At 39.3% G+C, this 23,419-nt stretch overlaps 2 protein-coding genes across 2 annotated transcripts in view; one reads left to right on the top strand and one right to left on the bottom strand.

Moving 5' to 3' along the window:
* IGFBPL1 (insulin like growth factor binding protein like 1) overlaps window positions 1-2,652 on the top strand; it is a 61,622-nt gene extending 58,970 nt beyond the window's left edge. Inside the window, exon 5 of the mRNA XM_043974874.1 lies at window positions 2,430-2,652. The gene's annotated coding sequence lies outside the window, so the exon portion shown is untranslated. The remainder of the gene's footprint in view (window positions 1-2,429) is intronic.
* An 8,895-nt stretch (window positions 2,653-11,547) lies between these two features.
* On the bottom strand, window positions 11,548-22,510 carry ALDH1B1 (aldehyde dehydrogenase 1 family member B1). The gene is made up of 2 exons (XM_043995761.1): window positions 22,364-22,510; window positions 11,548-13,453 (listed from the first exon to the last, which is right to left on the bottom strand). The coding sequence occupies exons 1-2, from the start codon at window positions 22,453-22,455 to the stop codon at window positions 11,896-11,898; spliced, it is 1,650 nt and encodes a 549-aa protein (XP_043851696.1). The 5' UTR covers window positions 22,456-22,510; the 3' UTR covers window positions 11,548-11,895.
* Window positions 22,511-23,419: the final 909 nt, after the last annotated feature.

Consider the following 23,419-nt stretch of genomic DNA (forward strand, 5'->3'; position numbering starts at 1 on the left):
GCTAGAGTCTCGACAACTAGTACCTCTGAGCTCTGCAGGCAACATCCTAACTTCCAAGTCTAAGCTGTTTTTTAGGTCAGATAACCAATGGAAGTGTCATCCCCTTTATGAAGAACAGGCCAGTTCTGAATCCAGGAAGTCTAGGAAACTGCCTCCTTCATCCAGTTATATCAACTCATTGCTGCCCACTTTCAGAAGGACTAATTATTCGCCGTGAAACTAGGTAGGGGGGAGGGTCAATTATTATGTCCTCTGTTACCCAATATCTAATGAAGTAGTAAAGTTTCCATATGTAGAGATAGCTAGCTAGACAGACATGAATGATAATATCAAGGATGGGGGGCAGCTAGGTGGCACAGTGGGTGCACACCGGCCCTGGATTCAGGAGGACCTGAGTTCAAAATCCAGTCTCAGACAATTGACACTTACTAGCTGTGTAACCCTGGCAAGTCACTTAACTCTCATTAGCCCCACTCCAAAATATAGATAAAAATAAAATATAAATATTTCATAAATTATATACATACATACATATATGTATATATATACATACATATATGTATATGTGTTGTGGTGTATATATATATGAATATGACTGTTAAGCAGGCAAGCTTCCACAACATTCGTGGGTATAGATTACAAACCAAACACTCCACATTCAGTGTGATTCTTGTCTATAGCTTTAATAATAATAATTATTATAAATTATATAGTGTTTACTATGTGTTAGTGCTGTGCTAAATGCCTTACAATTATTATCTCACTTGATCCTCACAACAGCCCTGGGAGGTAGGTACTATTATTATCCCCATTCTACAGATGATGATGAAACTGAAGCAAATAGAGGTCAAATGACTTGTCTATGACCATGCAGCTAGTAAGCAACTGAAGCCAGATTTGAACTGAGATCTTTCTGACTCCTGGACCAGCACTCTCTCTATCTGTTGTGCCACTCAGCTGCCTGATGTATCCTCCCTCATATCTTCCATAGAGTATCATCTATCACATAAGAGACTGTTTCTTTTAGTATTGGGGGAGGGGTACCACTGCAGCAGTCAGGCAATCCATTCTTCCACACTTTGATCACTTTGAGGAACAGGCCCGGTAGTAGCATTGCTGGGTCAAAGGGTATGCACAATGTAGTGACTCCTAGGGCATGGTTCCTAACTGCTTTCCAGAGTGACTTGACCAATTTACATCTCCCCCAATAGTTTGTCCATGGTGCCTGTTTAATTCTAACATTTGCCATTTTCTTTCTCTCTTTTTTTTGGGGGTCAACTTTGCCAATAAGATCAGTATGATGTTGAACCTCAGAATTTCTTTAAATTTATATTTCTCTAATTAATTAATGATTTGGAGCATTTTTAAAATGGTGGCCACATAGACCACTTGGAATTCTCCTTTGACCATTTACCTCCATTTGTTGGGAAGATTTTCCTTGCATACTTCCTAAATTTGCTTCTTTGAAACTTTCACTCATTTCCTGCAGGTCAGCTTTTAGTGTCTAAGCATAAGTCTGCAATGATCTCTCCTTTACCAGTCCCTCTTCCACTCACGTGTCAAAGTGGTCTCCCTAACGTAGTTAGGTCTGACCCATTCTACCGTCCCACTCATTAAACTTCAGTGCTCCCTATTTTCTTCAGAATCAAATTATAAAATCCTCTATCTTTTAAAGCCCTTCATACACTTACCTCTTGCCCACCTTTCCAGCCTTCTTCCACCTTACTCTCTATCACGTACTCTTTTATCCAGCCTGTTCCTCAAACAAGAAACTCTATCTCCTGACCTCAAGCATTTTCACTAGCTATTTCTTATGCCTGGAACTCTCCTCCCTTCTCCTTGCCAGCCTCTGCCTTCTTCAGATCTTGGCTGACATTCTATCTTCTGTAAGAAGCCTTATCCCAACCCACCCTAATGAGGGCACCTTCCCCCCTGTTGATTATCCTTACTTTATCTTGGATATTACTTGTTTGGCTGTCTCCTGTGCCTGGAATGTACAACCTCTTTATTTCTCCTCATAGCTTCCCTGGCTTCCTTTGACCGTCAAGGAAAGATCCCATTTTTTAAAATAGGAATGCTTAATACATTTTAATTGACTAAGAATGTCTTTTTGTCCATTGACTTTATTATTATTATTTTAATTTGGTGAGGGCAGTTGGGGTTAGGTGACTTGCCCAGGGTCACACAGCTAGTAAGTGTCAAGTGTCTGAGGCTGGAATTTGAATTCAGGTCCTCCTGACTCCAGGGCCAGTGCCTCTATCCACTGTGCCACCTAGCTGCCCCACCCATTGACTTTAAAACAGTTATGTTAAGGTCTTATCTAAGTCTTAAAAACTGATTTTTTTTTCTGACATAAATGAAGTTCGCATTTGCCACACTGATCTAGATTCCTTTTCTCTAAACAATTTTTTTCTTTTTTTTCCTTCTAGGGTGCCAGGGAAGCTGATTACAAAATGGAGAAGAGTCAATTAGTGGATTGTTTTGTTTTGTCGTGCAGCATGAACTAGAAAACACTGCCCCATTTTTTATGTACTTTTCCATTTTAGATGAAAAACTAGAACAAAAAAAGATACAGATGTAATTTTTAGCTGGGAAATAATGAATAAGGAAAACAAATAAAAATAAAATCACAGGCAGTTTTTGAGAAATGACTTTCTGTATATAACTTGTGTTATTTTTCTTAAGCTGATGTCTCCCAGGGGAAATCTCTCCCTAGTGTACACGTACACTTAGAGGTGGAAGTATTCACACTCCCACTTCTTAATTTATTCCAACTGCATAATGATTGTTTAGATGATGTGTCCTTACCTCTCAGGTGACCTTGTAAGAGGGAAAAGATGGAAAAAACAGTATGGAAATTTCTTTTTAAAAATTGTATGACTTCAGGGCACGATATAAACTGTTGAATAATAAAAGGCCCTTGTATTTTCTTACATTCTACTTTGAAGCATTTAACGTTCTATCAACTGATAGCTAATGAAACCTACAGGCTTCCTGCCACAGGCTCACGTTAGGCAATCAAGATGCTAATTTTTTAACACAGGTTTTTCTCTGAGGAGCACACCTATATATTGTTTGGTGAACATTGTGTTAGAATTACAATATCAGGTGCTAACTGCATCTAGTGGGATATGAAAATAGAAATGTTGTAACAGTATAGATTTTACTTTTAGATGCTTTTTACCCTGTCAATGAATACAAAGGGATACTTTAAAAAAATCATTGCAGATATGAGCTACATATATATAACACGATTCTGGATGTTTTAAAACTCCTATTGTCTCTTTAGTCATGTCCAGCTCTTCATGACTCCGTCAAGTTGTCCATAGGGTTTTCTTGGCAAAGACACTGGTGTGATCTGCCATTTCCTACTCCAGTGTTTCCTCATTTTACAATGGAGCAACTAAGGCAAATACAGGTCACACAGCTAGTAAGTGTCTGAGGCTGGATTTGAAATTATCTTCCTGATTCCAAGCCCAGTGCTCTATCAACTTTGCTACCTAGATGCCCATCCAAATTTCTAGACTCAGAATAATAGCTCACAACACTTTTTCACATCAGGCCTGTGATCTAGGCAATACAAATATTTATATACTCATTTTACAGATGAGAAGCCAGAGGCTGAGCAGGAGAAAGTGAATTGCATCTAGTTTGTGTCAGAGCTAAGGTTTAAACCTGGTCTCTAGACTCCCTAATACAGCACTCCTTTCCATTACACCACACTGATAGAAGAGAATCCACTCCTCTGGTTAAAAATAAGTGAATGAAATCTCAAATTCTGGAAATTCTTTTTAAGCCTAATTGGATATTTTAAAGCCAAAATTCTATGTCCTCCTGGGACAAATCATAGTTGACAAAGGCCATGGACATTACTTTTCTTTGCAATTAATTTTATGAGTATAAATACCGTGGACATTTTGATTAAGGGCTTTCTGCAGAAAGTGTTACCAGAGCTTTGTAGGTGACTCCTGTGCTTGGGGAACCGTAGTAGTTTGAGAAAGTTGGTGGCCTATTGAACACAGCTGAAATGCATGACTGTTAAGCGTTAATACTTCAAAGGGCAAATGCATGTTTGCTACCATTAAGGTAGAGTTTAATTGCACATCCTGGTTTCGTGAGTGAAGTAGTATCCATGGCCACAGAACGATTAAGTAATGCTCTGAATGCTTAGATGAGAAGGCATTACTGTGCAATTCCACATCCACTAATAACTAAATACACTAAAAACCAATATGACTGACCCAATATGTGATTAAATAGGGAAGATCTGAATCAAATCGCATTCTAGAGGAGATTATGAGATCTCCTTTTTGAAGATTTTAAAGAATAGGGAAGCTCTACCTTTAAAAATGTTTTACTAATGCTTTTTAAAAAAATTCATCACTCTCACTTCTAATAATCTTCACTCACAGAACCCTTCCTTGTAACAAATAAAAACAACTAAGCAAAACAAAGTATCACCACAGCAGCATCTGACCACCTTGACCCTAGGGGCTAGACTACTTCCTTATCTCTTTTCTGGAGCCAGGATTAGTGGTCACCTAACTCCATCTTCAGTAGTGTGAGGCCTTGATTGAAGACACAGAGTAGACCACAGGAACTTCCAATGCTCAGTTTGGTGGGGTTTGGGAAGGATCAAGAGCAGGATCTTTATTGTATGCAAAAATCCATTTAATGGTAAAAAGTCTTCAGGATCAAAACTATTTCTTAGTTATTCTGATGCTACTGGAAGCTCTAACTGCTTTTCATCTTTCTGGAGGATATCTGTAGCTGTTTCTGGCATTTTCACACCCCAAAAAGTTTAACAATTTTTTAGATACCCTAGTCCTTCTTCCTTGGTGTTTACACTGTGACATCCTAAAGATTTTCTAAATTAGGGAAGACTAGAGGCCAGGAGATTTTGTGATGTGGTTACTGTTGGGGTAAAAAAGCTGTTTTCTAATCCTAAATTTTTGCTAGTTTATTTTCATAAGATACTGTGATGTCACATAGTTCTGTACATTGAAAATAAACTATTTTGAAGTTGTCTATTCAGTCTCATTATTTGGAATCAGGGGAATGAATGTGTATTTATTCTGTTGTAATGGCCCCTTCATTATCCTTTCAAATCTCCCATTCTCATTCACACCACCAGGCTCTGTTCCTTGTTTACTGAACTCCAGGTATGTTAAATACATTAATTATTACTTTACATTATTACATTGATAATTAATTAATACACCACCCACATGGTGTCTGTTTACTTCCCAATGCTCCCTTTCCATTTTATTCTTGACACGTGAAGGTTGATTAATTTTCCTAATAAATTTCTTTACTTCTTGTGAACATAATTATTACTTGTCTATGTTATGTGTAGTTTCTTTATTTTACTATATATTTCTTTCTTCTGTAGTCTTTTCCCCCAGTACTCATCAATTCTCAAAGTATTTATTCTCCATTGTACTATTTCATGAAGGTAAGAAGTAGCTTTTTAAGACTATTTGTAAAGGTAGTCCCATGTCTTTAAAAATATTGATTCTGAAAAGAAATGGTTTTGAAGTTTTAAAAAAAGTATGTTTTTGTGTTGTATCTGACTCTTTGGGACCCCATTTGAGGTTTTCTTGGCAAAGACACTGGAGAGGTTTGCCATTTCCTTTTCCATCTCATTTTACAGACGAGGAAACTGGGGCAAACAGGGTGAAGTGACTTGCCCAGAGTCACACAGCTAGTAAATGTCTGAGGCCAGATTTGAACTCAGGAAGATGAATCTTCCTGATTTTAGGCCTGGCATTCTATACACTGTGCTGCCTACTTGCTTGATGTAATATAAATCACGTAAAAATAAACAAGCAAACAAATAAATAAAACAACCTGAATAAATAAATGTGTATGTACACACACACATACATGTGTGTAAATCATTTTGCAATGTATAGTTGAAATGTATTGGATATTAAAAATCACTGAATGTTAAGAAATAGAATTAACTTTGGAGATCATACTTAACTTCATTTTATTCATAGGCAAACAGGAGCCCAAAGTGCTAAAGTTATTGGTCTTAAGTCACATTTCTAAGAAATGTCAGAAATGGGACTTAAACCCTTGCCTTCTGACTCTTAAAATAGAGGCCTTTCCTCTATTTTGATATTTGATATATTGATATATTGATACCTCAAAGACTTCACAACTGTTTTGCCTCCTGCATAGAGGTCTTCTAGATGGACTTGATATAATCTAGCTGCCTTTTTGGTCATTGTTCTTTTAAGGACCATTTCTTCTGCTCCTATAAGGACAGCTAGGACTGTGACACTGCAGTTTAAGTGTGGTAGTTTGACTGTCCTTGATAGAGCAGTTTGTTTTTGGTGAGGCAATTAGGGTTAAGTGACTTGCCAAGGGTCACACGGCTAGTAAGTATCAAGTGTCTGAGGCTGGATTTGAACTCAGGTCCTCCTGACTCCATGGCCGGTGCTCTATCCACAGCGCCACCTAGCTGCCCCCAATATAAATTGTCTCTGATGTGATGATACAAAAAAAATTAAGGGGTTAAAAAGGGAGTCTATGGGGAGGAGAGGAAAGGGGAGGTGGAATGGGATGAATTATATCATATGAAGAGGTGAAAAAAAACCCCATATTACAATAGAGGGAAAGAAAGGAGGGGTGAATATTGTTTCAACCCTACTCTCATTAGATTTTATTCAAAGAGGGAATAACATATACGTTCATTGGGATAAAGAAACTTAGCTCATTCTTTAGGGAAGCAAAACGGGAAGGGAAAGGGGGGACTGATGGAAGGGAGGACAAAAGCAAGGGAGAAAAGGGTAAAGAAAAGAGAGGGGGGTGATAAAAAGGGAGGGCAGATTGGGGGAGGCAGGGGTAAGAAGTAAAACGTCGGTGAGGAGGAATAGGGTAAAAAAAGGGGGGAAAGTACAAAGGGGATAAATAGAATGGAGGGGAATAGACAGTCAGTAATAATAACTGTGAATGTGAATGGGATGAACTCTGCTATAAACGGAAGCGAATTGCAGAGTGGATTAAAAACCAGAATCCTACAATATGCTGTTTATAAGAAACACATTCGAAGCAGAGAGATACAAACAGAGTAAAGGTAAAAAGCTGGAGCAGAATATATTATGCTTCAGCTAAAGTAAATAAAGCAGGGGTAGCAATCCTTATCTCAGACAAAGTGCAGGCAAAAATAGATCTCATTAAAAGAGATAAGGAAGGAAATTACATCTTACTTAAAGGTACTATAGATAATGAAGTAATATCAATATTAAATATGTATGCGCCAAGTGGTATAGCATCCAAGTTCTTAGAGGAGAAGTTAAATGAGTTACAAGAGGAATTAGACAGTAATACTATACTAGTGGGGGACCTGAATCTCCCCCTCTCAGAATTAGATAAATCTAGCCAAAAAATAAATAAGAAAGAAGTGAAAGAGGTGAATAGATTACTAGAAAAGTTAGACATGATAGATGTCTGGAGAAAATTGAATGGGGATAGAAAGGAATATACCTTTTTCTCAGCAGTAGATGGCACATTTTCAAAAATTGACCATGTATTAGGGCACAAAAACATCCTAGTCAAATGTAGAAAGGCAGAAATAGTAAATGTATCCTTCTCAGATTATGATGCAATAAAAATTACATGTAAGAAAGAGCCAAGGAAAAGTAGAATGAAAATCAATTGGAAACTAAATAATATCATTCTAAAGAATGAATGGGCCAAACAACAAATCATAGAAACAATCAATAACTATATCCAAGAGAATGACAATAATGGGACAACATATCAAAATCTATGGGATGGAGCCAAAACAGTGCTTAGGGGAAAATTTATAGCTCTAAATGCTTACATGAATAAAAAAGAGAAAGAGGAGATTAATGAATTGAGCATGCAGCTTAAAAAGCTAGAAAAAGAACAAATTAGAAATCCCCAATTAGATACTAAGCTAGAGATCCTGAAAATTAAAGGAGAAATTAATAAGACTGAAAGCAAAAAAACTATAGAATTAATCAATAAAATTAAGAGCTGGTTTTATGAAAAAAAAACAATAAAATAGATAAAATATTGGTTAATTTGATTAAAAAAAAGAAAGAAGAAAAGCAAATTACCAGTATCAAAAATGAAAAGGGTGATGTTACCACCAATGAAGTGGAAATTAAATCAATAATTAGGAATTATTTTGCCCTACTGTATGCCAATAAATTTGACAATCTAAATGAAATGGATGAATATTTACAAAAATACAAACTGCCCAGGTTAACTGAAGAGGAAATAAAAACCTTAAATAACCCATATTAGAAAAAGAAATTGAACAAGCCATTAATGAACTCCCTAATTTTACCAAACATTTAAAGAACAATTAATTCCAATATTATACAAATTATTTGGAAAAATAGGTGAAGAAGGAGTTCTACCAAATTCGTTTTATGACACAAATATGGTGGTGATACCAAAACCAGGCAAAGCAAAAACAGAGAAAGAAAACTATAGACCAATTTCCCTAATGAATATTGATGCTAAAATCTTAAATAAGATAGCAAGGAGATTACAGCAAGTGATCACTAGGATAAATACACTATGACCAGGTGGGATTTATACCAGGAATGCAGGGCTGGTTCAACATTAGGAAAACTATTAACATAATCAACCATATCAATAAGAAAACCAACCAAAATCATATGATTATCTCAATAGATGCAGAGAAATCTTTTGACAAAATACAACACCCATTCCTAATAAAAAACAGAGAGTTTAGGAATAGGTGGAGCTTTCCTTAAAATTATAAACAGTATCTACCTAAAGCCATCAGCAAGTATTATATGCAATGGAGATAAATTAGAGTCCTTCCCAATAAGATCAGGGGTGAAACAGGGATGTCCATTATCACCCGTGTTATTTAATATTGTACTGGGAATGTTAGCTTTAGCAATCAGAGAAGAGAAAGGAATTAAAGGAATTAGAATAGGCAAGGAGGAAACAAAACTATCACTCTTTGCAGATGATATGATGGTATACTTAAAGAATCCTAGAGAATCTACTCAAAAATTACTTGAAACAATGAACAACTTTAGCAAAGTAGCAGGATATAAAATAAATCCACATAAATCATCAGCATTTCTATACATGACCAACAAAGTCCAGCAGCAAGAAATAGAAAGAGAAATTCCATTTAAAGTAACGGTAGATAATATAAAATACTTGGCAGTCTACTTGCCAAGACAAACCCAGGAACTCTATGAACACAACTGCCAAACACTCTTCACACAAATCAAATCAGATCTAAATAATTGGAAAGATATCAATTGCTAATGGGTAGGCAGAGCTAATATAGTAAAAATGACAATACTGCCTAAATTAATTTACTTATTCAGTGCCATACCAATCAGACTACCTAAAAATTATTTTATAGAACTAGAAAAAAATAATAACAAAACTCATCTGGAAAAACAAAAAATCAAGAATATCCAGGGAAATAATGAAAAAAAAATTCACAGGAAGGTGGGTTAGTGGTACCAAACCTGGAGCTTTACTATAAAGCGGCAGTCATCAAAACTATCTGGTACTGGCTAAAAAATAGAGTGGTAGATCAATTGAATAGCCTAGGCACAGGAAATGCAGTAGTAAATGACACTAGTAATATAGCATCTGATAAACCCAAAGACTCCAGCTTCTGGGATAGGAACTCAGTATTTGACAAAAACTGCTGGGAAAACTGGAAGATAGTATGGCAGAAATTAGGCATAGACCAACATCTTACACCTTATACTAAAATAAGGTCAAAATGGATACATGATTTAGACATAAGAGGTGATACCATAGGTACATTAGGAGAGAAAGGAATAGTCTACCTATTAGATCTTCGGAAAGGAAAACAGTTTATGACCAAACAAGAGATAGGGTATATTATAAAATGCAAAATGGATGATTTTGATTACATTAAATTAAAAAATTTTTGTACAAACAGAAGCAATGCATCCAAAATTGGAAGGGAGGCAGAAAGCTGGGAAACAATTTTTGTGGCCAGTACTTCTGATAAGGGCCTCATCTCTAAAATATATAGGGAACTAAATCAAATTTATAAGAATCCAAGTGATTCCCCAATTGAGAAATGGTCAAAGGATATAAACAGGCAGTTTTCTGATGAAGAAACCAAAGCTATCTATTCCCATATGAAAAAATGCTCTAAATCACTATTGATTAGAGAAATGCAAATTAAAACAACCCTGAGGTACCACCTGACACCTATCAGATTGGCTAAAATGACAAAAAAAGGAAAATAATAAATGTTGGAGAAGCTGTGGGAAAATTGGAACACTAATGCATTGTTGGTGGAGCTGTGAGCTGATCCAACCATTCTGGAGAGCAATTTGGAATTATGCCCAAAGGGCGATAAAGCTGTGCATACCCTTTGACCCAGCAATACCACTTTTGAGTCTTTTTCCCAAAGAAATCATGGAAAGGGGAAAGGGACCCACATGTACAAAAATATTTATAGCTGCTCTTTATGTGGTGGCAAGGAATTGGAAGTTGAGGGGATGCCCATCAACTGGGGAATGGCTGGGCAAGTTGTGTTATATGAATACAATAGAATACTATTGTGCTGTAAGAAACGATGAGCAGGAGGAGTTCAGAGAAACCTGGAGGGTCTTGCATGGGCTGATGGTGAGTGAGATGAGCAGAACCAGAAGAACACTGTACACAGTATCATCAACATCGAATGTTGATCTACTGTGATGTACTATATTCTTCTCACCAATGCAATGGTATAGAAGAGTTCCAGGGAACTCATGATGGAAGAGGATCTCCAAATCCAAGGGAAAAAAAAAACTGTGGAGTATAGATGCTGAATGAACCATACTATTTCTTTTGTTTTTGGTGCTGATGTTTTTTTCTATTTTGAGGATTTTCATCATTGCTCTGATTCTTCTCTTATAACATGACTAATGCAGAAATAGGATTAATTATGTGTATATATATATATATATATACATATATATAACCTATATCAGATTACCTGCTGTCTAGGGAAGGGGGGAAGGAGGGGAGGGAGGGAGAAACATCTGAAATTGGAAAGCCTGTATAAACAAAAGTTGAGAACTATATTTATATGTAACAGGAAAAAAATAAAATACTTTATTAATTAAAAAAATACAATACTACACTGTTTGCTTTGTAGCCTCATATCAAACATAGTATTTAACTTGGGATAATTTTCAAGTAAAATTTATTTTAATTTAAAAAAGAAAAAAAAAGAAATAAAGAGGCCATTTTTCTCATCCAAGTTCATGGATCCTTGGAAATCAGGGGGTGTATGAACCCCAAGTCAAGAAGCCTAGATCTAGTCCAACCTCTCATTTTATGCATGAAGAAACTGAGTCATGGCAAAGTAAAATGACTTGTGCAAGGCCACATAGATAATATGTGGCAGAATTTGAACCTGGATCCTCTGACTCTTAATCCTGAACTCTAGAATCCTTATATTCATTGTGTATTTGTTTAATTATATCACATCGAGATGTCAATTTGAAATATTTAGAGACAAGAATCATTTTATAATATTTATTTATAGAAAACTAGAATTTATTAATTGTATTTTTAAAGGGGTAAAATTAAGTACAAATCAATAGCAAAGGGGGAAAAGATTTAGTTTGTAAGTCAGGACAATAACAACAAACAAGATAAAGATTTAAAGCAAAGAACCCAATAAATCAAAGTGAAGAAGAATCAAAATGAAAAGAATCTGCCAATTTTAAAACTTTTGGAATCCTTGAAGTGTGCCAATGTCCATCTTTGAGTCAAAATCATTGCCCATTTGAAAGTAATCACAGTGAACAAAAGAGGAATCTGTAAAACCCAGGTTGTTAGAGGATCCACTGGAGTCTCACCAAAGAAGATTGTGGCATTTGCTCTTTATGAATTTTTCTGAGGGATTTTGATTGTCACGGTCTTTACTTCCACATATTCTTTGAGACCATCTTCCCCTAGCTCTCTTCCATTCCCAGATTCCTTGAAGCCTCCAAAAGGAGTGTGGCATGTTACAATGTTGTAGGTATTGACCCACACTGTTCCAGCTTGCAGAGCCTGGGTCAAATACATAGCCTTGTCCAGGTCGCTGGTAAAGACTGCTGCTGCTAACCCATACTTGGTATTGTTGGCCCTCTCAATAACCTCACTGATCTTTTTGAACTTGAACACGGGCTGCACGGGCCCGAAGATCTCCTCCTTGGCAATTCTCATGCTGTCTTGTACGTTGCCAAAGACAGTGGGCTTGATGAAGAACCCCTTTTCCCCAAAGCGTTCTCCCCCACACATCAACTTAGCGCCTTCCTTCTGACCTACTTGGATGTAACCCAGGATTTTTTCAAATTGTTCCTTGTCTACCTGGGGCCCTTGCTGTGTGTCTAGCTCAAAGGGATTGCCAACCTTCCTCTGCTTGGCTTTTTCTACAGTCCTTTCAAGAAATTCATCATAAATTGAGTCTTCCACAAAGGTCCGAGAACCCGCGCAACAGCACTGTCCCATGTTGAAGAAGAGCGCTTCATGGCATTGCTCCACAGCGTGATCCATGTCTGCGTCTGCCAGAACGATGCTGGGGCTTTTCCCACCCAGCTCCAGGGTGACCCTCTTCAGGTTAGAGTCTCCTGCTGCCTTCTGGATCAGATGCCCAACCTCTGTAGAGCCAGTAAAGGCTACTTTATCGATGTCCATATGATGGGCCACAGCGGCCCCTGCGGTAGGCCCATAGCCTGTGATGATGTTTACAACACCAGGAGGAAATCCAGCTTCTTTGATCAAGGAGGCGAGGTACAGAGCAGAGAGTGGGGTCTGCTCAGCCACCTTCATGACGACGGTATTACCAGCGGCAAGGGCGGGGGCGAGTTTCCAGCCTTGCATGACCAAGGGGAAGTTCCATGGAATAATCTGGCCACACACCCCAATGGGCTCGTGCCTTGTGTAGCAGAAGAGCACTCCATCCATAGGGATAGTCTTCCCATGGCATTTGTCTGCCCAGCCTGCAAAGTATCGATACACCTTAATGACTTCATCGAGGTCCAAGACATATGATTCTTGGAAAGGCTTGCCATTGTCCAGGGTCTCTAGGGAGGCCAGGTAGGTGCGGTCTCTCTCTACCAGGTCAGCTAGGCGGTAAAGCAAACGGCCCCTCTCAGAAGCATCCATCTGTCGCCATGGTGACCCCAGCCGAAAGGCCTCCCGGGCAGCCTTCACAGCCAAGTCTACATCTGCCTTATCACCTTCAGCCACATGAGCGATGACCTCTCCTGTCGAGGGATTGACTGTTGGGAATGTCTTTTTGCTGACTGCATCCCTCCACTCATTATTGATGAAGAGTTTATCATATCGGACTTCTGGCTGTAGCACAGGGTTCGGAAGAGATGCAGAAGAGTAGGGAGCAACCCTTCTACCAAAACTGGATAACCTGGGGGCCAAGAGACGCAGCATGGTCCTTCTAGAAGAGGAACAACAAAAGATGCTGTGAGTCATTATGTTTAAATCACCCCTCGACAAAAGATCTATATTTGTAATCTTATTATTTAGAATTCTGAGAGTGTTTTAGATTATAATGAACTCTACAGTAGCTTGCCTTTAAAAAAGTACTCTAGGGGCAGCTAGGTAGCGCAGTGGATAAAGCACTGGCCCTGGATTCAGGAGGACCTGAGTTCAAATCTGGCCTCAGACACTTGACACTTACTAGCTGTGTGACCCTGGGCAAGTCACTTAATCCCCCATTGTCCTGCAAAAATAAAAAATAAATAAAAAATTAAAAAGTACTCTATTTTGTAAAAGGGAATCCCTGTCTCCCGATATGGAAGCACCAAATACGTGCTTTGATTCACTCTTTAATGCAATACTGATTTTGGAAGGATGTATCTTTTGCCTGATCACTCATGACTAAGATCTTACATTTGTTGCATGATGGCTAGCCAGGCAATGGGAGGGGAGCACTCTTGCTTCAACCAAGTCAATTGGACCCCATGGATCATATCCAGAGAAGGGAGACCAGGATGGTGAAGGGACTAGAGAGCATGATAGGATTTTTTTTAAGGATCTTAGCCTGGAGAGATGATTTAAGGAGTATCTGACAGCTGTCAAGAGTTGGAAGGCCCATCATGGGGGAAAGGGAGTCAACTACTTTTGTTTGAATCCATAGGGCAGAATTAGACAAATTAATGGAAGTTGTGGAGTCAGATTTAAGTTCAATATAAGAAAACACTTCGTGATAATAGGAGCTACTCAAAAGTGGAATGGTTGGTCTGGTGACATACTGTATTTCTCTTTCTTTCTTTTCTTTTTTGGTAAGGCAATTGGGGTTAAGTGACTTGCCCAGGGTCACACAGCTAGTAAGTGTCAAGTGTCTGAGGCCTGATTCAAATGCAGGTCCTCCTGAATCCAGGGCTCTATCCACTGCACCAACTAGCTGCCCCCCCACATACTGTGTTTCTCTTCACTGGGGGTTTTCAAGTAGAGGCTGGGTGGCCACTTAATGGGGATATTATGAAGGATTCATGCTGGACTGGGTACCTTCTGTGGTCCTTTTCAATTTGGAATCAAATCAAGTCAACAAACATTTCTTAAGTGCCTACTATTTTCCAGGCACTGTGCTAAACCTCAAAGATTCAGAGACAGGCAAAAAAAAAATTGTCCCTAATCTCAAGGAGCTCACTGTCTAATAGGGAACACAACATGCAACCAACTCTGCACAAACAACATTTATACAGGAGAAATGAGAGATGATGAACAAAGGGAAGACAGCAGCGTTAAGGTAGGATGGAGAGGCTTCTAATGGAGAAGTCAGGATTTTAGATTCTCTGTGATTCTGAATCAAGCTCAGTATCGTGACTTGCGAATAAAAGAATTTGAAAGCTGGAGGGTACTTTACAGATTGTTAAATCCTGGCTCTGCTTGACCAGGTAAATTCAATTATAATCTCAGTGTAGATGACTCCCAATTCCAGCCTTCAGTGCCAATTGCCTGTGTCTCTGCCTGGATGTCCCATAGGTTTCTAAAACTCAACATGTCCCAAACAGAATAATGGTTTTAATATTACATACACACACACACATACACACACACACACACATGCGCGCGCACACACATATATACATATATACACACACATATATGTATGTATATATATGGCTACCAATGATCTGAATAACCATAGATGAAAAAGTCATCAAATTTGGGGATGATACAAAGTTGAGAGGGATAGCTAACATATTAGTGGCTGAGCTGGGATCCCAAACAATGCTGATAGCTAAGGCATTGGGCTTCATCTGATTGAAAGATAATTGCAAAGTGTTATACTTGGATTGTAGAAAACAAAACAAAACAAAACTTCAAAAGTATAAGATGGGGGGCATGGTTAGACAGTGATTTGTTAAAAAAAAGATCTGGGAGCTTTGGGGACTACAAACTTAATGTGAGTCAACAGTGAGATGGGGCAGTAAAAAAAAAGATATGTACAGGATAAATGGAAGGTAATCAGAGGGAAGACCCTAGCAGTAAGGGGGATCAGAAAACATTTCTTGTAGAAGGTGGGATTTTAGCTGGGACTTGAAGGAAGCCAAAAGGAAGAGATGATGAGGGAGAGAATCCTGGGCACTGGGGCACAACCTCTGCAAATGCACAGCTTTGGGAGATCAGTTTTCTTATTTGAATATCAAAAGGCCAGTGTCACTGGATCACAGAGTATATGGGGGTAAGAAGGACATAAATTAATAAGAAAAATAGGTGGGGGCAGATTAGGAAGGACTTTTTTGGGGGGGGCAGGGCAGTGGGGGTTAAGTGACTTCCCCAGGGTCACACAGCTAGTAAGGGTCAAGCGTCTGAGGCTGAATTTGAACTCAGGTCCTTCTGAATCCAGGTCCTGTGCTCTATACACTGTGTCACCTAGCTGCCCCCCTTAGGAAGGACTTTGAACACCAAATGGAGGATTTTTTATTTGATCCTAGGGGTAATAGGGAGCTACTGGAGTTTACCAAATAGGATTGGGATGGTGGTGACATGGTCAGACTTGTAACTTAGGAATATCAATTTGATAGCTGAGTGGTAGATGGACTGGAGTAGGGGAGATGTTTGAGAAAGGGAGACTAATCAAAAGACTACTGGAATAGTTTAGGCATGAGGTGATGAAGGCTTGCAACAGGGTGGCTACAATGTCAGATGAGTAGAAAGTTAAGAAACTATTAGAGAAAAGGAAGTGAAGGCAACAATTGCAAACTCCTTTTCAAGGAGTTGAGCCACAAATAGGGATAATGACTAGTGGGAATGGATGAATCAGATGAAAAGGGTTTTTTTTGTTTTGTTTTGTTTTGTTTTTGCAGGGCAATGAGAGTTAAGTGACTTGCCCAGGGTCACACAGCTAGTAAGTGTCAAGTGTCTGAGGCCAGCTTTGAACTCTGGTCCTCCTGAATCCAGGGCTGGTGCTTTATCCACTGAGTTACCTAGCTGCCCCAGATGAGAAGTTTTTGAGTAGGGGGCACACAGAGGTATGTTTGTAGGAAGTAGAGACGTAGTAGGCAGGCAGGAAGTGATTGAAAATGAACAAGAGGATAGAGCACCGGCCCTGGATTCAGGAGGACCTGAGTTCAAATTCGGCCTCAGATACTTAACAATTACTAGCTGTGTGACCCTAGGCAAGTCACTTAACCCCAATTGCCTCACAAAAAAGAAAGAAAGAAAGAAAATGAACAAGAGTGGATTTGCTCAAGGGAGTGATCTGCTGGAGAAGATGGGATGGAATGGTATCACTTGTACATAGAGATGGTTTGCCTTAGTAACATGGGCCACCTCTGCATGTGAGACAGGGATGAAGGAAGAGATAGCAGGGAAAGGCATCTGAGTGATATGAGATGGAAAGATAGGGAGACGAACCTTTGGCAAATGACCTCAATTATTATCAGTGAAATATGAGGCAAGGTTTTCAGCTGAAGGGATCGGGGGAACTTTAGGAAATGTGAGGGGATAAAAAATTTTGGAAAAGCTACCGTGCTAAGTGGGATAGTAAGTCAATTGTTGTTGTTCAGTCATTTCAGTTGTACTTTTTACGACCCCATTTGGGGTTTTCTTGGCAAAGACACTGGAGTGGTTTTCCATTTCCTTCTCCAGGTCATTTTACAGATGAGGAAACTGAGGCAAACAGGGTGAAGTGACTTGCCCAAGGTCACACAAGCTAGTTAGTATTTGAGGCCAGATTTGAACTCAGGAAGATGAGTTATCCTGACTCTATCCACACTCTATTAAGTCTTCCACCTAGTTGCCCTCAGTGAGCCAATTAGGGAGGTGTAAAAGGATTACTTTGGGGTCCATGAGAGCCCAGTTGAAATTATGTAATATATATTTGTAGTGGACCCAGTCAGAACATTTCATTATTTTCTATAGCCTTCTTTGGTAGCAGGTGAATGGGAATAAAGGCAGCAGATGCTGGGAGTAATCTAAGCCTGAACCCTGGCAGTGCCATGTTGGCGATAGAATCTAGGGGAAAGGAGTTCAAGAATAGAATTGAACTGATTCACCAAGGGGTTAAGATGGAGGAGGAGAGTGTAAAAGAGTACAAAAGCCTAAAAAAGATTATATTGCCTAAGGTCACACAGCTAATTAGTGCAGAGCCACCCCTAGAAGCCACATCTTCTGTCAGCTTGGACCACAAGAGCTATATTGGCTCTATTCTTTAGTCTTTTTGACTTGAGATTTCTTTGAAAAAGTCAGGTTTGCCACATTGGATTTTGGACTATTCGTCCTGAGTTCTACAATCTATATTGTTATTGAATTTGCTATCTCTATCAATTGAACATCCTTGGAGGTCCCCATGATGGGCTAAGGGTATTTAGCTTCCTAATAAATAATAGGCTTTTTCCACTTTGTAGCATGTGGCTCTGGGTGCCTGCAAATTTTTCTCTACCAAGTGAATTCCCCTGGACTAGAAATGTGATAGAACCATCTCAAACCTGCTCCTGAGACCTGACTATTAAATTTTCAATGTAAGTATTTACACCTTACAAATGGGTAAATACACAAAGCGCGACTTAATTTATTGTTTTGTTAATTGTCTGGACTTAAGAAAGTGATGGATAAGTGTTAAGAATATAGATGAAACTTAAAAGTGTGTTATGTGCACAATTTTTTTGCAAGCCGGTTGTTAAATATTTACCATCACACCCCTACAGTGGACCCTTTATCTTCCCCTAGAGAACTTGGTGGAGGTATTTGCAGGGCAGAAAGGTTTTGACCTATGATTTTATTAGTGTGGGAAACTTCTGGGGTATGTAGATACAAATTTGCAACTAATCTATAATTATTAGTTTAGAGTTGTCTATGACTGAGGGAGTGATTTGTAGGGTAGCTATATAGAGTATTGGCCCTGAAGTTGGGAGGACTTGAGTTCAAATCTCATCTCAGAAACTTACTAGCTGTGTGACCCTGGGCCAGTCACTTAACCCCAATTGCCTTAAACATTGGGGGCCATCTCCAGTCATCCTGATGTATATCTTGCCACTGGACCCAGATGGCTCTGGAGGAGAGAGTGAAGTTGGTGACTTTGCACAGCTTTCCTTCACTTAAATTTAATTCACTGCAAGTCATGACATCACCCTGAGGTCGTGGTCCTCTTTGAGACTGAAGGACCAACAAACAACAAAGCGATTTGCCCATCTGAAGTAGGATATTGATGTAGGAGAAAAAAAGGGTTAATAGAAAAATATAAGACCCAAGCTCTAGTACAGATATTAGCTCTAAAAGGGAGTCAGAGCCTAGTTAATGAATAACTTATGTTAGGTTCTCATACCCATAGTGATCAACATCCATAATGGACCAGAATGGGTCAGGTCAAAATAACAATAAAGGAAAAAGACAACCATTAGAAATTCTAATGAAAAATGATTATATTTTGAAACTAGCCATGGGAATCAGAAAGAGACATGCGCAGAAAAGGCCAAATTTGTCCCCAGATTCACCTTACAACATGTAAACCCCCAAAACACACCTCCACTGAAAAAGGTACCCACCTTGGGGGTTGGCCTAGGACCCCAGGAACTCCAAATTAGGATAGGCCTTCCCCTGTACCTCCCCAAGGTGGAGATTATTATAATGAGACTGATAATCAATTTATCCATAGTATAAATATAACTGTCTTTCCTTTCCTTATTTGAGAGATACCTTTTCAATATTTTGGTTCTCTCCCTGTGATCACTCACAGTATTGCAATAAAACTTGGGAAACTGAGTCACTGAGTCTTGTAATTTTTTTGGGATGACTCACAATCAATTTGACCCCAAATTCTAGCCCACATCAATATGAACCCAGGTATTCCTGACTCCAAGGGTAGCTTGGTGGCACAGTGGATAGAGTGTTGGGTCTGGAATCAGGAAGACTCCTCCTCCTGAGTTCAAATCTGGCCTCAGACACTCACTAGCTATGTGAACCTGGGGAAGTCATTTAACTTTGTGTACCTCAGTTTCCTCATCTATGAAATGAGCTGGAGAAAGAAATGGCAAACCACTCCAATATCTTTGCCAAGAAAACTCCAATTGGGGTCACAAAGACTTGGACACAACTGAAAAATGACTGAACAACAATTCCTGATTCCAAAGGCTATTCTCTACCTGCTAAACCACTCTTTCTCCCAGTAGATATGCAAGTATTCTATAATTTAATTTAGTGGACACTATAAAAATTCTTTCTTCTGTGATTATTCAGGTTTAAGTTGATACTTAATTAAGTTATTATGGAAAGTAAAGAGAGTGATTGCTTAATAATGAGAATGCCCTAGTGTCTAAGAGTTCTACATTTGAGTTTCATTAGGTTTTCTCTCAAGGAGTTTTCACTGTGGGGCAATTGAGTGTAAAGCACTATTTCTATTTTTTTTAAAGTGAGGCAATTGGGGTTAAGTGACTTGCCCAGGGTCACACAGCTAGTAAGTGTTAAGTGTCTGAGGCCGGATTTGAACTCAGGTACTCCTGACTCCAGGGCTGATGCTCTATCCACTGTACCACCTAGCTGCCCCTAAGTACTATTTCTTAAACTGTGAGTAGCAAAGAAATTTCAGGAGCACAGGGCTCTGGAACTTTAAATATGTACACTGAACTGAGAGTGAAAAGATGAGTATTCTAGTTCCAGCTCCCCTTTGCATAAATCTAAAACATTACAACACCAAGAACCATAGTATCTTCATGTTGAAAAGGGACTAGTTTATCTGGAACATGAGTCTCCAAATAAAGATCATCCAGTTTCTACTTGAATACCTCCAATGAAAGTGTGCTCACTATCTCCCGAGGCAATCCCTTCATTTTAGGATGGGCTCTAATTATCAAACAAATAGGTGGGCAGTGGGTAGAGTGTAGGACTTAGTCAGAAAGACCTGAATTTGCATCCTATTTTAGGTACTCCCCAGCTGCATGACCTTGGGGAAATCTATTTAGCCTCAGTTTCCTCTTTTAAATGAGAATAATAATAGCACCTATCTCAGAGGGTTGTCCTGGGGATCAAATAAGTTAATATATATTAAAACACATTGAAAATCTTAAAGCTTTATATAAGTCTTAGTTGTTTATATTATTAGTTTTTCCTTGTTCTGAGTCAAAGTCAGCTTCCTTGTAATTTCCACTCATTGGTCCTAGTTCTGCTTTCTGGATCAAGACAAAACAAATCTAATCCTTCTACCATGTGCCAGTCCTACAAAAACATGAAGACCATTGTCATTTCCTACCTAAGTCTTCTCCTTTCCAGTAGAAACACCCCTAGTTGCTCTATATACCATCGTTTTTTTTTCAACTTTAATAGATTATTTTGTATTTATACTGAATCATACTCCAAGGAGCTCAAATGTTTTACAAACATTATATCTAATTAATCCCCACAACAACCCTGTGAGGTAGGTAAACAGGGGTAGGTATTGCTCCTATTTTACAGATAGGGAGAGTGAAGTACAGAAAGGTTAAGTGACTTGCCCAAGGTCACACAATTAATATACTGAAGAGCATGATGATTCAGAATCCATACACCATCATTTTGTCACCATCCTAGCTAACCTCTCTTTGATATGCCTGAACTTATTGATATCCTTGCAAAGATACATTTCCCACACCTGAACACAATATTCTAGATGTGGTCTGAATCATTCCTTTCAATCTGGACACTATGATTCTTACTAACAAAAGCAGCCTAGGACAACAACCCTTTTTACTGGTCTTAGTCTTTATTTCAATTTATTTGTACTAGTAGCTTGCCAAATTTTTCAAATGGGCAACTAAGCTCAAAGTTATAGCCACAACGGGGGGTGAGGGAGTGGGGGGGGGGAAGAGGGACTCTGGTTTTCCTTTCAGTATTTCTGCACTTATAGGATGGGGATGGAGAGGAAGGAACTAGCTACCTCCATTCATTGGAGGAAAGCTGAGGCCCAGACAGTTCCATTTTTTCAATACCCTGGTTAACCAGTAACTGACAAAGTAACTTTCCTAAGTGCTGAGTCAGTTTCATAACTGGTCACAAGAACAAGAATCCTAAGATTCCTTATATGTCATCTAGTCCATATTCTTCCCACTCCCAGTGGGAAAACTAGAACTTTTTTTTCTAGTTTTACAGATGAGAAAATTGACACCCACAAGGGTAGAATTACTTACCCAAGGTAACATGGGTAATTAAGTAGCAGAGTTAGAATTTTAATATAGGTATCCTGACTCCAAATCCTGGGGTGCACTGAAATGCATACGGAAATTGGACTAGATCAGGGGTTCTTAACCTGAGGTCCACACACTTTAAAAAATCATTCACTATTTAAATAAAGTTCGTTTCCTTTATAATATTTTATTTTATGCATTTAAAAACATTTTGCTGAAAAGAGGTCCATGGGCTTTACTAGATTGCCAACGCGGGTCAGGACACACAAAAAGGTTAAGAATCTAAGGTTCCTTCCAGCTTTTAAAAATCTATAACTAAGCCGTTTCCTCGTAGGGGCTTTCAGTAGCTTAGGTAGCACCAGCTGTCCCCTCTAGGGACCTGTGTTCCTCCAGGACTAGGTTCAGAGAGCATCTGCCGCCGCCAGTAATCACAGCCAAACATCCCGCCTTCCAGGAGACAGAGCCTCAGTCCAGCGTCTAGGGAGACTAGTGTCCGGATTGCTAGGGACCGTTGGAGCTGGGTCCCACTGAAGGGCTTAGAAGATGCTCAGCCCCCATCCCTGAGTCTTGGTGCCAAACAGAAACAACTGCCTGCAGCGCACTGAGCTCAGGCAGATCTTTTCCTAAGAGCAAGGAGCAAACCAAAGAAATTGTCAACTGGCCCCTCGGCTACTTGGGCAATAGCCTAGACATCGTGTTATTACGGACAGACTGGGGGACGCTGAGCTGTGTGTACGTTTTACCTTGTGGTTCGGGTTGGGTCGTTCCCTTCTAGTCCAGTTCTCCAGCAGCATCCAGAGTGCGGAGCCTCGGCCCCTCCCTGTGCACAGCCCATTTATAGAGGCACCCGAGGAGGTAGCTTTAGTGTCTCCACCCTCTGTCCCCGGTATTAGCGCGAGAGCCGGACCTGGTACACCCCCACATCCTGCTTTACTGGGAGGCAGGACCTACTCACCTTTCCCCAGCCACTCGTTGCTTTGTTACTTTTCTAACTGCAGCTGGGAACCTAAAATAAAGCGTAAACATCCATTGCTCTTTGCTCCCTTCGTTGGCATTGTGCTCCTGATAAGAGCTGTTGAAGTTGGACTTTCACTTACACCTTTTAAATTTTTTTGCTTTTTATCCCAGTTTCGGTGGATAAACGCAATTCTTGCATTTGTGTCCTCGGTCATTTGGAAAGAAGCTCACAGTTTACAGATTACTCCTTTAGAAAATACCTAGAGTAACCTGTTCATAAATTGTATTTATTTATTTGCAAAATTAATTTCTCTTAACTTCATTTTGTTGAATGTTTTCTCAATAATCCCCTTTTCCCAGCATCTTAACACTTTTCTACTACTGACTTCCTCTAAGATAAAACAAAAATTCCTTAAGCAAGCAATCGATTTAATGGGCTACTATCACATACCAAGTAAGAAGTAGAATAGCTTAGTGGATAGAGGGCCTGGCTTGTGTGTGTGGAGGGGGGAGAAGCCATTCAGGCTGGAAAACCTGGGTTCAAGTTTTACCTCTGATACAGTGTAACTGAATGACCTTGGACAAGTCATTTAACTTCTACGGGCCTCAGTTTCTTCACTGATGAAGCATTTTAATGTTTGCAAAGCACATATGTTAACTCATTTGATCCTCAAAACTCTGTGAGGTAGGTGTTATTGTCCTCATTTTACAGATGACAAAACTGAGGCAGTTTATATAGATGCAAACAGCTAGTTAATGTGTGACATGGGTTTTGAACCCAGGTCTTCCTGACTCCTGATTCAGAACTCTATCCCATGTATCACCTAGTGGCCTCTAGATAT

The sequence above is a fragment of the Dromiciops gliroides genome, chromosome 1 (genome assembly GCF_019393635.1).
Source record: "Dromiciops gliroides isolate mDroGli1 chromosome 1, mDroGli1.pri, whole genome shotgun sequence".
NCBI classification, from domain to species: domain Eukaryota; kingdom Metazoa; phylum Chordata; class Mammalia; order Microbiotheria; family Microbiotheriidae; genus Dromiciops; species Dromiciops gliroides.